The 18413-nt window shown below is 37.0% G+C and overlaps 1 protein-coding gene and 1 pseudogene across 1 annotated transcript in view; both read right to left on the minus strand.

Moving 5' to 3' along the window:
- The window catches only part of DCC (DCC netrin 1 receptor), a 1008917-nt gene that overhangs the window by 383962 nt on the left and 606542 nt on the right, over positions 1-18413 (minus strand). Inside the window, exon 7 of the mRNA XM_006919890.1 lies at positions 17092-17212. Coding sequence (XP_006919952.1) covers positions 17092-17212 — 121 coding nt within the window. The remainder of the gene's footprint in view (positions 1-17091; positions 17213-18413) is intronic.
- On the minus strand, positions 2749-2867 carry LOC112469288 (annotated as a pseudogene).

An 18413-nucleotide genomic window follows, 5' to 3' on the forward strand; every position in this document is an offset into this window, starting at 1 on the left:
AATGTATAGCCCTGGATATTTAAAAAAAAAAAAGCCTTAGTTTATTGGAGCAGTGGAAGGTACCAAAAATGGCAAATTTGATGTTTTCCTATCTGATCACGGCTCACATGCTTTCTTCTCCCATTTTCCAAAGAAGACATGGAAAAATAGCAGGGGTATGAGAGGGAGGAGAATTATTTAAAATTACGTGATTACGAGCACTGTGTTGCTTTATAAAACTAATGACTAAGCTAGTCACAGTAGCTGACATTAGGAGTGTTCGGTCATGTTTATTATAAATGATATGCAGCTCGATGGGGCTCCTTATTCAAGCACATTCGTGTTATCAAGCATCAGAAATTAGTCAAGGGTTAATAGTCATTGCTGGCTAATCTTTTTCAATATTTAAAATGAGAGCTATATGATTATTAATTTGTTCGCCCATTTAAATATAATGCAAAATAATAGGAAGTCCTTGCTGAAAACGACGATAGCATCATTGTCAGGAAATGCTAGGTAGCAATGACATGAGAAATGCCACTGGAAACCAAGGTGGCAGAGATTTGGATTTTGTGTAAAACAATTAAGTGCTCACTTTATTCTTCTTGAATGACCAATTCTGTTTGTAGATTGAGTCCATAAAAGATTATTTTTTAAAGGAGGACTACTATGACAAAGAGCTAAAAATGAATAACTCTGCACTGTATAAGCTTGAGGACCAGCATCAGAACAAGGTGGTTCTAGAGAGAGCTGTGGTCATTCTTACACCTTCCCATCTAAAAAGTTAGCTTCATATTTCTGTTTTATCTAAAAGGAATGAATGCTCAATTGAGGAGAAGTCAATCTGGTAACATCGAATGTTCTAAGATGAATTTTTACTGGTTTCTCTACTCCTGACAGCAGAATTTGACTATGCTAATTAGGTAGGGTTTAAAGAATCCAGGAAACTCATTATAACAATACCCTGTAGAGTCTTTAAGGTAGATGTTTAAGAAGGTGACTAGATGATTAGGGGAGCTTATTTAACCTACAAATCTTAATGAGAATTTGGTATTGTTTACTCCAGTTTCTAATACATAGGAATAATGAGGACCAGGGCTTGGCTCTGATATGAGTCTTTACTAAGGAATTTGTGAAGACCCTTAAATATTTAACTTTTAAAAAAAAAATCTCAGTTTTGGATTGGTTTTCCTTCACACAATTGGATTCTTCTACGTTACCTAGCTGGGGCTAAATTCGTGCTCCAGATCTTTATTATAATCCTTGGTCTTTATTTATTAATTCCAGGGGAAAAATTGCTGAACACAAGAGCTCCTGTCTGCCTAATATGATGTCTCAATTTTGTTTCCTTTCTGTGGGGACTATTTCCTCCTGTTCTCTGAGTACCTCAATGACATGTGACGTTTTCAACTCCTTGGAAGGAATTTTCTTCCTATTTAGAGTAAAAAACTATAAAGGGATCTCCCATTCTCATAGTTCCATAACTTTTCTTATGAAATATCAAGACAGAGTTCTTTGGCAGCAAGGAACGCCTACATATTAACACAAAATCACTATTTGCTCAATGTTGTACAACTTCTATAGGGATTACCCAAGGTGATCAGAATTTAGAGGCAAAATTAATTGCAGAAATTGAATTCAAATGATTTCTTGTTCTGCTGTTGCTGTAGCATATTACCGCAAATTGAGTCACTTAAAACAACACATATTTGTCATTTTATAGTTCTGGAGGCCAGAAAGCCATCTTGGCTCTCACTGTGTTATATCAGGGCATTGGTAGGACCGTGCTGCTCTCTGGAAACTCAAAAGATGAATCCATCTCTCTCCAGCTTGTAGAGGTGGTTCACCCACATTTCTTGGCTTGTGGGACTTTTCTTCCATCTTCAAAGCGAGGAATTACGAGTCAAGACTCTCTCATTTCAGGTCACTCTGACCTTTTCTTCTGCCTCCCTTTTCTACTTTTAAGGACTTTTGTAATTATACTGGGCCCGCTTAGAGAATCCAGGATAATCTCCCTATGTTAAGATCAACTTATTATCAGCCTTAATTCCCCTTTGCAAGGTAACATAATATATTCAAAGAACGTAAGGATTAGGATGTGTACATCTTCAGAGGGTCAGGGCACTATTCTGTGTGTCTGTGACTTCCTGTCTATTCTTCCTTTCTCAAATCTCAAATAAAAAGAAAAAGCTCGTGAAAATTAGTTAAGAACCTGTGCTGGATGTGTTTTCTTTTCATGCAGATGCAGGCTGCACTCTTCTCCATCCTGTCTCTGAATAGCTGCCCTCTCAAATATCTCAGGTTATATTAAGAGGCTTCCTTTACCTTTGGCTTTCTTTGAGTACACCCATTGTTGAGCAATGACAGGAATCTGAATAAGGAGTGTGGATCTGAGGTACCAATCCTACCTGTCTCCACTCAGGTTTCTCTTAGGCTAGCTGCTTCCCTCTAAGACAACTTACAACATTTTCCAAAGTATCCTTGTAAGAATCTCTGTTTTTCCAATTCTAGTAATTGCTCTGCAAAATCTCCCCTTTGAGCCAAAGGATGATGACAGCTCTACTATTAACAGCCCTCAGTACTGTACTATCTTATGTGTTTTTCAGACATTCTGCCTATACTTTTGTTAATTGTTCCTTTATTAAACCTTTTCTGAATTAAGTACATTCTTCATTTCCTTCTGGGACCCCTGTATATTCAAACTCACAATTTAGGGCTTATAACTTTAGTAAATGAGAATTTTTAGAGTTTTTAATTTTGTTTTTATTATGCCTACAACACCTGGTATTCCTAAGTGGTCTCCCATCCAAGTACTAACCAGGCCCGACTCTGCTTACCTTCCAAGATCAGATGAGATCGGGCACGTTCAGGGTGACACGACTGTAGACTAATTTTTTTAAAAGTAAATATTGTTAGGGTATGTCTTAGAAATGGGCAAAAGCATCTTCAGTAGTTCTTAATCCATTTCCAAAACTACCTGGCCATTTTTACTGCCTCTACCATTTCTCCCTTATATCAGTCAGGGTTTGATGTGAGCATTAGCATCATGGGGTGGGGGAAGAGGCAAAATTGATTACAGGATTTAAAATTACAGTCGTAAAAATAATAATAATAATAATAATAATAATAATAATAAATAAAATTGCAGTTGTAAGCAATGGTTATACAGTTTATGTAAGGCTATTCTTTCTAAATCTGGTCACTAAGCCTGAAATCAGGGGTAGGAATTGGGAAGGAAAGATGGATGTGAACTGCAGAAAGTGAAAAACAAGATGAAATCTACAAAGCTTAGATAGAACCCACGAGGACAGGCTGGAATCTATGTCAACTTCTCACCGTCTCAATTACAGACCTCAACACACACCTAGCCCAGGAGATGGAGAAGCTGAAGGAGAGATTCGGGGGGACCAGGAGGTACTCTTGGCCGGGCTACCATCTTGTGCCAACAGTTGAGTCAACAGATGAGTAGCAACTTGTGTCCTGCAACAACCCCCAAGATGTAAAGAAGTATGGCTACTCCTTTACATCCACTTGCCAAGTCTTATAAGGAATTTTTCATTTGGTCACACTAAGCTAGCACCATGCAGGAAGGAAATCCTGAAAAATGTTGTTCCAGGCTGACTGAACAGAATATCCACCACATTCATGTTCACCCTTTGATATGCAGATGCCTCTGCCACTGAAAAACACTGTACACAATAATTTCTGCTTCTGTCACTAGAGCCATTCACTCCCCGCTCCCCGCCCCCGCAAAGCCTCAAAGATTTGGAAACATAGTGGACAATCTGTCTACTGACACGATTACTCCAAAATTTTTAACATCTCTATGTACATATGAACAAAAAGCTAGATTTTACACAAGATTCTCTCTAAATAGCAGCATATTATTATACATTCTTGGTATATGTATTAAAATTTATTTTGAAATGCAAAGAAAGTTAAAACGTGGTTGTTCTAAAAACTACTGTACAAAGAATCTTGCTAGTTATGTATAAGAAATTTGAGTCAGTAATCTTTTCAGAATGCAAAATGTTCCATGGATGAATCTAACATAGTCAGCAAAAAAGGGGGTCTTATAAATGCCTTAGGTTCTAGTATTCTTGAAAGTATTATAAACATCAGGAAAAGGTGACCCCAAATAGAGTCAGTGCTCGTGTCATCCAAACCACACCTGTGCTATGCTTCAGGCATTGAGGGTTTCACGAATCAGAAATCAAGTATTTACCAACTTGACTCAGTTATCTGACATCACTTGAGTTAATAATATATAAAATTCTACATGTATATCTTATCCACTGCTCTCTCCAGAACACTAACTGTCACTCCTATTTAGGATAATTGGAAAACATAAAGGAACTTAGGCCCGAGGATAGGATATGTGTGAAAACATAGCAGAGGAAATCAAATGTGATGATGATGATGGGTTTTGTTTTGTTTTTATCAATGATGCCTTGGAGAGGTCAATTAAAGAAAAAGTAAAGGTGAAAAGGATCTTAGATTTGCTCTCAAGCAGAATCTGTTATATAGGAAGGAGTGGTCCAGTGTTACAGGGGTAGGTAGTTGTACAGTCCAGTGATGTGTAGAATTTAGGGATCCACAAAGCAGATACAAATAGGATAAATTAGGAAAAAGGGAATGGAGACTCAGTGAGGCAGGACAAAGAAGCCAGATATTGCTAGTTAACTAATCCCAGACCAGAAACCAGTGACAATAAAGTTGGGATATGCATTTTCTGAAGCAAAACAAACATTTTTATACCTATCACATAAAAACTACAAGGGTGAGACATCCATAAAGGTTTTTAACAAACAAGGGCTGATAGAGTTAAAGCAAAATATCCATTATTACTAATTCACAATGGCATTAATATTGCCTTTATTTAGCATGCTGCAGTGATTTCTTAGTGAACAAAAACAGTTATAAAACCTATATTTTTATTTTAATTATTGGCTACCTGATCCAGTTTTTCCTCTAAATTATTATATTCCTCAACCATGATTTTTTTAAAGCCGTGTTAGGCAAAGCTCTGTTGTATTTCAAAGTGGAAATTAAGGAAAGTAATGTTAGAATATTAAATGGGTACAGTGAAAGAGAAAGTCTGTTAGGGAAAAAGGTCTCTTTGGAGAGTTACATTTTAATCACCAGGGAAAATGGATAATAAAGCTAAATTCAGTCATACCTGTGGGACAATTGTTGTTATGTTTGGAGCCAGTTTAAGAGGTTAGTTTACATATTGTTAGATGTGGATGAGACTAATTATTACATTTAGGGCTTTCTATTTTAAAAGTTGAACGAAGTTAAAGACCCGTAAGACCTGTACATTGCATAAATTGATAAGGATAGGGTAGTTTAAAGAATACAATTGAAAGCCCCCAATGAATCTTATGCTGAAATAAAATTCCCATTACTGCTGCATGGGGACCAAAGCTTCTCCTTTGACAAGGACAGATTTTACATTAAGCACTCTTAGATTGTAAATTACCATTCCTGATAGCTGACCTCACTCTCTACGGTGCCTTAGAGAAATGGAATTGACTGTGAGAAAGCATAGATTTCATGAAGGTAAAACCCTGTCTCTTAACCATTCTCAACACCCCCAACCCCCAAATTTCCATGTTTCAAGAGAGAGAATAGTAATGTGAAGACATTGTTGAATTTAAATTGGAATAAAGGACATTATAATTACAAATCTTAGTAGCCATTCCTGGGATGATTGGCTGACACTATTGTTGCCATCCAGTCACCAGTTACAATTATATCAAATGTGGCCATCAGGGATAGGGAAGGTGGGGCCTGCCGAGGAGACAAACCTCTCTGGATTGATTCATTGTCGAACTTGCACGGAATTTTACTCTGAAAATTAGCTGCATACGGTTCAAGCTAAATAATTAATGTTTAAATAAGGTGGATAGGACTTTCTTGGACAAGGGAAAAGAGAAAGTGGAGGTCTTTCTTTTTAATTCTGTCACTCAAAGATAAGGTATTAGCATTCCTACCCTACAGAGACTGCTTTCCTAGGAGACAGCTGGAGATTCTAAATAATTGTTTTATTTTGTTTTGTTTATCACTCCAGGTTTTTAAAATATTGGGGTGGTAAAATGATCACAGACTAGAATTCTTAGCATTTTTAAAGACAATCTGTTCATCACATCAAAATGAGTCCACGTATAGGTGTGCTATTTGAGCCATAGACAGTAAGCAGATGTTTACCTACCAAAGCAAGCATACTCTGCAAAATGTGTTTGTGAACTCATTACGTAAACTCATATTAAATTATTTAGTCTATATTTAACACTGCGGCAAGATAGCCAGGGTAAATTAAATGGATTATTTTTCTAGGTAGCAAAGAGCCAAAGTTAGTCCTTCTACTTCTAATTTATTTCTCGGTTCTAATCTGTGTCTGCCACAGAAAGAAGGAGAGACAAAAAGGAGAGAGAAGAAAAAAAAAGTGACCACTTTTACCTTTCTGATAGTTATGGGCTAATCAAATCGCATGTTCTGGTCCTGGCAGTGACAGTACTTGGTGGTTATCTTATGTTAATGCAAAACCCTTTAACTCATTATTCCAAGATGGCAGTACAATGAGTCCCTTCCTCAGAGCTGGGTAAAATATGTCCAGCAAGGAGGAATCATCTTAGCAGTAACAGAACGATTCACTTACATTATCAAGGAACTTAGGATGAATAATAAGGCCCTGTCATCTTCTCCCTTAAGCTTTTCATTACCATCCGAGATGCCAATAATTTACAGGATTCCCAGTCAGTATCAAAAGCTCCTTTTCAATTCAAATGCAAACTGTTAGCCATTTCTTCTTCCATATTATTGTTTGAATTTATCTTTCTCTCCATAAACAGAGTTGCACTCAGTTCAGACCATAATTATTTCCCTCTGGAAATACTGCAAAATATTCTGCATCCATCTTTCCTTCTCTGATTTATCAAATACACACAACAGAACATTGCTTTTCAGACTATTAATGTTATTAATGATAAATTATTCACTTATATGTTGTGGGATCTTTTAAATATTTACCTCCTTTGCTTCATCTTTTACTATATCATAGTTTACACTCAGCATTATCAATTAACTTGTGAAACAAAGTACTCGCCTTTCAGGTTTCAGGCCTTCGAATGAGTTGTTCGAATCGGTCTCTGTTAGACCTTTTACTAAATTCTTGAAATGCAAAGGCCAGAAACCCTCCATGAGCTCACAATCCAGGTTCTTTATGCTAAGATGCACTTTAATAATTTTTCCTGGTCTTCTACCTTTTGAAAGTAATGGCTTTACCATCTATTCAGTTAACGCAATAATCTAGGAATCATCCCAGGTCTTTCATCCATCTTTACATAACGGCAATCTCCACATTTTGAAGACCTTCTCACCTACCTGCTCTAATCTATGTACTGTGGTAGATGGCCTTCTTCTCTTTCCAGCCTATTGCTGAGACATCTTGCCAATTAGTTTTGCTATTTTCAGTCCCTTATCCTGCTACTGTAAACCCAGCTATCATCTACACTGCTTTCAGACTTATCTTTTAAAATCACCAATAGGAACACATCTATCTTTTATAAAAGAGCCATTGAGATCTCACATAGCCTAGACAAAAAGTCCAATTTTCTTTGCACACTCTAAAAGATATTCTGTGATCCAGCTCCTGCATCTCTCTTCTGTCTTCCTGAACCACACATACTTCTCTGAACATATACTTCTGCTTCTGCGCTGTTTTCCTAGGCTTTGGGTGTAACATTTCCCCTACCAGCCATTTCTTTGCCCTTCTGGACAGCTTAGCAAAATCATATTCATACTTTGAAGTCCATCTCTGCTCAGATGTCACATCCTCAGTGATAAATTCCTCTGACTTTCATAGGAAGATCTGCTTAAGCCTCCATGTGTTCCCTCCCTATTCTGTATTTACATACTCCTGGGACTTATGGTAATGATTTGTTCTGTTCCAAACTTCCTTATTAGACTAGCAGCTTGAGTAACCACGCAGCATCTGCATTCAGAAATTATCCTCTTCTCGGATACTGCTTTATGTGCAACTAACTACTTGGTATGAGGTTTTATCATTGTTATTGTTCTTGATATGGAAAGTAAAAGGTATTTACCACTTCACTCAGTTGAATTTACCCACAGGCATGGTTACCACTTCTAGGCTGGTGTGTTAAAGACCTAAAACATCTGATCAGAATTGGGCTCAAAGGCTCATAATAAGTAATGAGAACTGAGGCTCACACATGAAAAGAAAGCGGGTGGTCTGTATGTCAGAAACTGGACTTGGAATCATGAGATCCAAAGGCTTATGCCTGGGCCACTGATTCTGTTATCTCATGCCTCTTTCTGTTCCTGAAAGCAAGATGACAAGGCAAGAGAAGGATATAAGATAAGCTATATAAGAAATAAAGTATTTTTATTTCTTTCTTCTTCCAAATAATTGCCATATTCTTAGGAGAAAATCATTTAGAGAATCATTCTTCTCTATTCAAAATAGTTTATCCTACTTCTGTACATTTTCATATACATATACTCAGTTGACATATTTCAGAACTAAAGAATATTTTATCAGATTATCAGGAAGATCTTTAAATAGGAAATGGCACAGAAAAAATATAAGGAAATATGAAAAACCGGCTTTCCTATTTGACTTTTCTTACATTATAATGATGTGTGTTTATTGTAAGGATGGGTTATTTTTTATTTCAGGTGAATTTTCTTATGTTTATAATATATCAAACTCAGATACCATCTAAATAAAGAAACATGTTTTGTCAATATTGTCAGGGAAAATTAAGATCATCTATAGATTCTTGGTGTCTTAACAAAGACAGCTATGCAGAGTACACACTAGTTATTTAGGCTTATTAACTAATTATTATGTTCTTTATGGACTGATTATCGGCTAAAGACCTATGAGAAAATACTTTATATGAAAGAGAGACTTTCCTTTTTCTAACCTATTTTTGTGACCTGAAGCTTTTCACTTCAAGCTGAAAACAAAACAGTCAGGGAAAGAACATTTCAAAACAATTAATTATATCCTCCTTGAAAGAGGCGCCAAACAATTAGATGGAACAACACAGGCCGTTGAAATCAGCCAGGCTCCAGTGGTGACACAAAAGGTGTATGAATGAAGAGGCTACTGCAGCAGGGATGGAACCTATGCAGTGCCCAACAGCATGGGCTCAGATTCAGCACAGCTGCTGCTGCTCGCCAGCAGCTAGTGCTACCGCCACACAGCTGATCTACTAGCAACAGAGACAATGGCTGAGCAGCCAATCAAACACTATTTCTTGAGGAGAACAATTCATCTCTTGGTAGCATGTTGTTTATACTGGATTCCTTCCAATCTGGAAAGGGCAGAACTTCTTCTTGATTGGAATATATACGTATTCCGCCTTTTCTACTTTCAGCCCATAGGACTCTCTCAGAGCTCATAAAGGATCTGAGGCACCACCATGGGATCCTACATAACACTGCAAAAGATTAACTCACTTTATAGCAAATGAGGTGTGGGTATAAATATATGACCATGGGATCCAGTAATTCCATCACGTACCAACCACTGAAAAGCTGCTGATTTGATACAGCATAAGGATAGTCTCTTGGAGGTGCGATTAAGGAAAGATTACAGATAATATCCTAAAAAAAAGGATAGAGTATCTTTGTCTAGGGTACAGTATATATGCAAAATCAATGACTAGTATATGGTGTCATGTCCCCAATAGATAGAGTAAATGGATACAAGAGGTTGAAGTAGGTGTGGTCCTGCTTATCATCACTCCCTGCGACCAGTTGGTGAATCTGTGTTTCTTATGCCTGCAACTCCAGGCTCTGTGGACTTAGGAGTCCTAGTTCTCAGAAGAGAAATGCTTCTATGATTGAACATTGTGCTATCGCTGCTGCCTGGGCATTTCCAGCTTCTTATGCCAAAATACCAGCATGCAAAGCAAGAAGGGTTACACAGGTCATCAGGAGATGCTGGGAAACAGGGAAGACTATGATTGGCACCCAGGTGATCTACCAGAGCATCTCTCGGTACTCTCTTCCCCAATTTTGATTATAAATGAAACTAACATGGTTTTTATGACCTGCAAAGGGATAGGAGTTACAGTCATCCCACTGATCAGCCACATAGATCAGCAAGATGCTAGCTTAGGGTGAGAGGAATCCATAAAACGTAGGAGAAGGGCAACAATGAGTATCAGTTCCAGCTTTAAGATTGGTTGCAGCTATACTGGTGGGGGTTGTAGCTCATCCCATTATCCATCCTTTCCCCCCGCAGGGAATAAGATCAACTTGTATGCTGATATAGTTATTTCTAAAATGTACTACATGAAGCAAACAGAGTTGAGTTCCACAAGCGAAAGACTACAGTGGTTAGAATGATGTTCCATCCAGAACTCCCATTCAGGACTGCAGTACTCATCCCTCCAGCTGGAGGGCATGACAGTGGCTGGTGGCTCCATCTCCAGTAATTGCCCTCAGCTAAAGAGAACCACCTCACTCAAGGTCACATCTCTAGGGGCAGAGTAGCTTGAGGAGCTATCCCAGCTTCAAAGCTTCCCATGGGATAATCTGAGGCCTTTGTTGTGACTGAACTATAATTCATTTCTTCAGACTGTGCACACTAGTGGCATGATTGTAGTTCTATCAATGTTAATATTATCACTTTGATAATCGATTAAAAATTATCCTGTAATTTTTGCTATTAAATTATATGTACCTCATCCTAAATAATACATTGATACCTTAAAATTCTCTATTAATAATATATCAGAAAAAATATATTTGTGTGTGTGTGCAGTGTGTACATAGACACTTATTATCAAAAGGTGTGTACATAGACACTTATTATCAAAAGATGATTTGTAGGTAAAGGCTAGAAATATAACAAGAGCTCAATCATTGGGTTCAGTATAAAACAAGGTTTTTGTTTTCCATTTCTCAACTACAGAATTTTTTTTAAAAAGATAGAATAATACTCTTTGTGTATGTTTACCACCAAAGTCTGTTGTGATCAATATTTATGAATCTATCAAGACTTTCATAATGTATGGATTTATAGTTATCACTGGTCTCAGGATATTTCATATTGCTGTAGAATTCATTTCTAATTTCAAAGTCCACCATATTTTTATTAGTACTGAGCTAGCTAGCTTCCTACATGATGGACATGCTGAACAAAGGAAAGGTGAATGACAAGCTTTTATTTGCTGAGAAACCTCAGCTGAAATAAAACTGGAATGAGCAAGTCATTAAAATGATACTGTAAACCTTGCAAACCTTTACACTAGCAGCCATTTTGAAACAGACCTTTCCTTTAACCTGTCCTCAGGGCTAAAAACTTAAACTTTGATAGGCACTGTCATTGAAATATTTGTTTACTTTTTTTTTTATTGGAGGATGGAAAAATATGCTAGAAGAAAGCTATCGTAGCATCCATTCCAATAAATGCCTATTTTTCTTGAGACCAAACAAAACAATGGAAGACTTTATAATAGCTAACATTTATGTAGCAATTACATTCTACAAATCCCTTTTTACATACATATATGGCTTTAAATCTTTGAGAAAATTATCTACTGTATTTTATAGCTGAGGAAATGGAGACTTCAAAAAGGTAAGCAATATTGTCTAAGATTTTGTTCATAAATATATTCCATATTACAACATATTTTTAAAACTCTATAGGTAAACTAGAGAGGTATATAGAGATGAGATGTGTGCACATCCCATATACTAGATAAAAATTATATGGCAAAAGATCAAATGACTGATTTATGCCAAACTTGGGCCATCATTGACCCCTCAGGGAAAATATTAGTTTGAGTGTCAACATTTCTCTAAGGGAAAGGAGACTTTGGGGTAGAAAATAAAACAGCATAGACTACTGTTCTCTTATTTTTTTCTCTTTACCTTGAAAACCAAAAATAATTTTTCAGTAGATTGAATAAATTCATAGCCATATATAGTGAAGTTAATAACTACCTTTGAAGAAATTGGTTTTGTATCCTATTAGCTACAGTTAATTACTAAGGGAAAATGTTCTTGGAAAACTTATGAGCTATAATATCACCACATTGGAAATATGTTTCAAAAATATTAAGTTGCATTTTTATTCATTTAGACTCAATAGTGGAACTCTAAAGAGAATTTTTGTAGCTTCAATGAACATCTCAGTTTGTGTGTGGAAAGAGTCTGATGACTCATTTTACAGTTCGGTCCGTCAATATAATTGTCTAGTACAGGGAATTGGCTCTTCTAAATTATTTACAGAGCTCCAGGAACAATTTAATCCCACACTAAATACAATTGAGTGTCTATATCATAGTAATCCTTCTCCTATTAAGAGACAAAAATTCAACTTAATTGGCCACCAGTGACTGGTATCAGATTAAGAAGTACGTCCCTTTAGCTTTAGTTACAAACTCTCTTTTATAGTTGCTTAAGTGTTATTACACTGACAAATTAAATTTTAACAGATCTTGAAGTGTTAAGACTAATTGTACAATTTTCCATTGCTTCACACAATTCCACTGAAGTTACTATGTTAAAAGTCAATGTTTAGGAAGAAACACTATAATTAGTTGCAGTTAATATACAATTACATGGGTGTGCATACAAATAATCCCCTTGTCCATTTGGATTTTGAGGTATTCTTCTCAGATCGATAGGGAACAAGTTACCAAAAACAGATCCAAAGGGCTTCTGATTTTATTCTTTAATGTTCATGTCCAGACTTAAATACTATTGCTAACTTTAAGTTATATGATATACTGCCTTAATAAAATACTTAAAATTCAACAGCATTTTTAATCTGTAATCTTTTCCAGGGGAAGACAGGTCATTGACAACAGCTCACATTTTTCTAAATGCCTAATCAACATATTTCCGCTCTTATATTTAGAGACTCTATTTTGTTGCAACTTTGGGGAAAATTAAAAAAAATACAAGCGTTAGAAAATATTCACTATTAACAGAAGACACATATTTATTTACTCTACTGAAGGCATGATATGGTATCTTGCCCAAACAAATCTACAGTTAAGAAATATTTATAACAGAATTTATTCATTTGTAACTATATAGCCTTTTTATGCATATGACTATGAAGAATACATTATTTCTTCCCATAGAAACTTTATTCTAGTTACCCAGAATATTTCCAGTTATCTCCCACTGTAGACCCATGCCAAAAAACTGAATGCTTCCCAGCAGCTGGAACCAGGAGAGCTAACTCAGATGACAGATATCTGATATCTATCTCCCTTACTCCTTACTCTCCTCCAGCTCCTCAGCACCAGATAATTGCTAATTTTTTTTCCCCAGCTACTGAAGTCTTCTTAATTTAATTACTACACATCCTAACTCTAGTTTACTGTATGGTGACTCAAAGGTAATCGATTCATCAGCATTTGCTATGCCAGCCGGATCCTAACTTATCGCTTACCTGTTTGCGCATTTGGCTGCTAAAACTTCTTATTCTTGTGACAACTAATGCATTGATTGATTCTTGACACTTTTTTGACTGGGCTATTCACTGATTGGTGGCCTTGGAGTGAAAGTTAATCTTTTTTATTTGGAAAGGGGACATCTTAACCAATGGTTCCTTGCACGATAATAAATAAAGGAAATAAACAATAACAACAATAAAACACTTCCTCGGCTCTTAGAAGAGATTAATAGACAAAACAAGTGATATAAATCATTTTGACGTCTATTCACCAGCACTTACGAAACACAGCTAAGTATTTTTGATGTATATGAAAGTCTTATTCAGTGTGTAGGAAGTCATTGTGTGTGCGCATGTGTGCGTGCATGCGTGTGTGTTTATTAGGTATACATAGAGAGACAGGCAGCAGTCTGGAACTGTGTATATGTTGTTAACAATGTTAGATATATACCATTACCGATAGAACTTCCTATAATACAATGACTTTTTAAAAAATGCTGTTGATCTTGATCTTTATCGAGAGGAAGAAGAAACCAGGTACATATTTCACATATGACAGTGCACACACATTTCAATATTTTTCCCAAACTTATTTTCTAAAGAGAAAAATAAGTCATTAACTCAATTTTATTTAGTAGATTATATTTAGTTCATAAGTTGCTAATTGCTAAAGAAGGAATAGCTAACTCTATATAATAGACTATGTTGAAACTTCATTAGGCTTATGTAAATACCCACTGACAATGGACACTGGCTCGAACAGGCCAATTGTGTGTGCTTCAGTGAGAAGCAAATTGTGATGGTTGCCAAGAGTAACTTAGCCTCAGCAGCAAGGCTGTGGAAAGGCCAAAGCTGAGCAGCTGGGTAATGTGGGCCCACGATGTGCCTCAAACTATATGGTGGCCATTTATCGTTGAAACTTAAACAGAGAGGGCTATGTTCTTCCTACCACGGTCAGCCTCACTGCTGAATTTACATTAGGGCTGGCTTCTGTGCCATCTGTGCGTGCAGCCTACACTGTATCTCTGAGGAATTGAAGAGGCATTATTTGAAGACCCAATTAAATAGCCAGGAAAAAGCAATCCATCATTTATAAGGGGGGCAAATGTGAGACGGTCACAATGGTATCCTGTCACGCTTTCAGATTTTTGTTCTCATTTTCTTTCACTTTCATTCTAATCTAGTGCCAACTACAATAAACACTGACCAAGAGTGTAGATTCTACTGACGACATTCTCCCATCTAGATGGGAGAAGAATAAGTTATCAGGATTCTCTAAGGCTTGCTCTAGCTGGGAGGTAAATGATGTCTCTGCCTAGGGCAGCCTTGCTCTTTTACAGCCACACTGACCAAATGAGTCAGCGCCCAAGTGCAATTCGAGATAACACTGAAAAGGGGGGCCTGCTGGAATCAGAGCTTCCTGGCGCAAGTGAAGCTGAATATCAATAATTGCTTTATTGAATAAGATGAACTACTGAAATATTATTTTTAAAAGTTTATTTTCTCCTATCAGCCACTTTCCAACACAAGCTGTCAGGTCTATTTCCTACTCCTGATAGTAGCTTGAGGGATACACACACACACACACACACACACACACACGGACACACACACACACACACACACAGATACACACACACACACACACCACAGAAATATAAATAACACATCACACACACACACACACACACACACACACACGGACACACACACACACACAGACACACACACACACACACACACCAATGAGATCTAAATCAAACATTAACAACCTAATGTTCATTTTAAAGTTTTCTCTCATGTCCCAGAGTAGGGCTGAGACCAAAAATGGGCATGGGGCTGTGGGACTACCCATCTCCTAATTTTTCATTCTCCCGGATCTATTTTTGCCTCTCTGCTTAGGGCTTCTTCAGGGTCAGGGAGGAGAGGATGGATTTTGAGTAAAGAGACAAAAGCTGTTTTCCTCAGTTTCTGCTCTCAGTCCACAGTCACGGAAGGCACCTGCCTGCCTCCGTTTTGTGGGGTAGCTCTATGGGTTCTTCAGAGACCCCTCCACCTTAGGGGTCTCCTCACTAGACCCTTCCCTGAAGCAAGCAAAGCACAGTCTGGCTCACCTCAGGCACCAGCTCCCCAGTTCGGCTCCACCCAGGGCACCAAACCTCTACCTAGTGGTTTGGTTGGAGTAGGCTCAGCAGGCAGGACCTCTTGGTCAAAGTCCTTTCAAGGTAACTTCAGCCTTGCTTTCTTCACATGAAACTCATATCTTTGTTCTTCCCAAAGGTGGACAAAGGTGAACTGTGAGCTTTTTCTCACAGTTACCTTCCCCTTTCTCCTCTTGGCATTGTAGGTGGCTCCAGACATCTTTCAGTCAGAATAAGTTGCCATTTCCCATTTTTGCAAGTAATCTCTAGTAAACATGCATGCACATACATGCACACGTGTACACACACATACACACACACAGAGACACACACACAATCTGTTCAAGGGGTTTTTTTAGTGTCTCCAAATTTGACACAGGGGGGAAAGAAAACACCATGACAACCTCCAATTCTATGACTTGCAGCACTTCAGACAAACCCACATCCCTATGGGCAACCACAGGAGTGGACCGCTGGGCCTGTTTGGTCAGTGCCAACAAATCCTAAGAGAACATATTTCATACCTCTCTTTAGAAATACGGGATTGCTTATCTCACATTTTCCTCAGCTTTAGGGCATTAGCTGAAAATCAATGGTAACTAGAATTCCCTTGTTCTTGTGACTTGAGTAGCAGCCAGTATTAGCATAAATGTGGCCCTATTGTCAGCGCTAATGAGATGAGGCACAGGGCTCACATCAGAGACCTTGAGTTTAGAGCCTCCTTTTCTCCACTTATCCATGACTGTTTCTGCAGAGCACAGTGTGCTCGGTCACACAAATGAAGCTGCTCTAATACTTATAGCACATTAAATGGGGAGAAAAGAAGCCCATCAGAGAAATCGGTGATCTTGAACAAGGGTTAATTGTCCCTTTTAATTCCTAGATCCTTCCTTTAGTTCCTTTACTCATCTGGGACTGTGGCTCTATGTTTGTTTTTGTTTTTTTTTCATTTCAATCAAGAAGAAAAGAGAAAGTCATCATCCTGAGCATTAGAAGAGTCTGAGAGTCTTCAGATAATTGGTTAGAGATGCACAAATTATAAGGCCTTGATAGCCACTTAAATGATAGAAAGCCAAAGAAAGACAATGCCTTCTATATTTCAGCTACTTTCTATTAAACCCACTGCCAGGAAAGATTAAGACAAAAGTGAGTTGTGTCAAGAAGAAATTTGGTCTCTAATCAATCAATAGATAATATGAAAATTTTTAATAGAAGGTATTAATATTTTAAAGTATTTTAATATAAATAATGTTTCAGTTCTTGCTTTAAAAAAGACTGAAAATTTGACCAGAAGCACTTACTGTTCATGATGACTGTATCTTGTTGAATGGAGATATCATATATATAAAGAATGTATATAAAAAGAATATGCCAATACACAAATGTACACCTAGATTAAAAAGATAACCAAATATTTGCAAACTGACTTTGAGAGACAGGAAAAAGAATACGGATTTTACAAATGTAGCCTGAATGATCATAACTACAGGCACGAGGGCAAAGCTGCTCTCAACTTACCGGGCTTTGGGACAATAAGCTGTGCACTGCTCTGGGCATTTCCAGCCTCATTTTCAGCCACACATTGATAAAAGCCTTCATCTGACTTTACTACTCCAAGGATTCGTAAGTTGCTTCCTCCCTAGGGAGAAGAAAAAGCAAGGTGAGATATTTTAAAAAGCAAAAGACTCAAAGTGATAAAATAAACACAAACACATTTTAATAAAACTTCACAGAAAAAACAAAAAGGGAGGCCATGAAGATCCCCAGCCTCAAAGACAGGTCCTATAACACCTGGGAGATTTCAGAGATTCCTGATACTCCACTAAATCCATGCACATCAACTTAAACTACTTCTGCAATGAAAAATATATCACAAAAATATACATCATCTTCAATTTCTAAATGAGCAGTAAACAGAAAACTCTTCTATTAGGTACGAAAGAATAAAGGTTAACAACAAAAAAATCTCATCCTTTTACCTGTTATTGTAGGCAGCTCAAGTCAGCAGCTGCTAGAGGAAAAAAATAAAAAACACAAAAAGAAACAAAAGCACCGATCTTCGCAGCTTTTAAAGGACTAGAAATATAGGCTGGATATTTTCTGCAAATGTTTATCAAGAAGAAATGTCTGATAATCCTTTTACTCTTTTGACGACTTGGTGGGGTGGGGGGTATGATTGATATTTGAGACCCATGTCATCTTATTATATGGCCAAATGTTTCACCTTCAGTAATCCATAAATTAAATACAGCAACGTTAACTCCTATTCTATATAAATTGAACTACCATCTTTTTCAAGGATGGATGATAAAATAATCTGGAGATAGCATTTAATTATACTAACTCAGTTTATCTTCAATATTAGTCTAAGAATTAGTTGAATAAGTGAGACGTGTTAAATCACTTCCCCTGAAGTCATTAAGAGATAAATATTACCTCATGGGGAATTCTTAATTGTTTTTAGTGTCTTATAGTCAATTCTCAGCTGATGTAAAATTCTTAGAGAAAGCTGACTAACTTCTAATTAACAATTCTCAAATAAGTTACTATTTGTGCTAAGTGTTTCATGTGTGATGACAATGGCTCTAAAATTACTAGAACTACTAGGGAAATATTTTTAAGCACAATTTAATGCAAATACAACTCATACCATACATTTTCTTTTCACCTTAAGTAAAGAAACATTTAAATAGGTTGGCTGTAGTGATTCATGCAGGGAGAAAGATTATTCAAACTGTAGAAAAACATAAATGTTACATTTTATCACGTGTCCTTAAGGGCACTCAACAATCTCCTTTATGTGCAAGTGGCATATATTTTCAGCACATACAACAAGTTGC

This window comes from Pteropus alecto, unplaced genomic scaffold (genome assembly GCF_000325575.1).
Source record: "Pteropus alecto unplaced genomic scaffold, ASM32557v1 scaffold146, whole genome shotgun sequence".
In the NCBI taxonomy this organism is placed as follows: domain Eukaryota; kingdom Metazoa; phylum Chordata; class Mammalia; order Chiroptera; family Pteropodidae; genus Pteropus; species Pteropus alecto.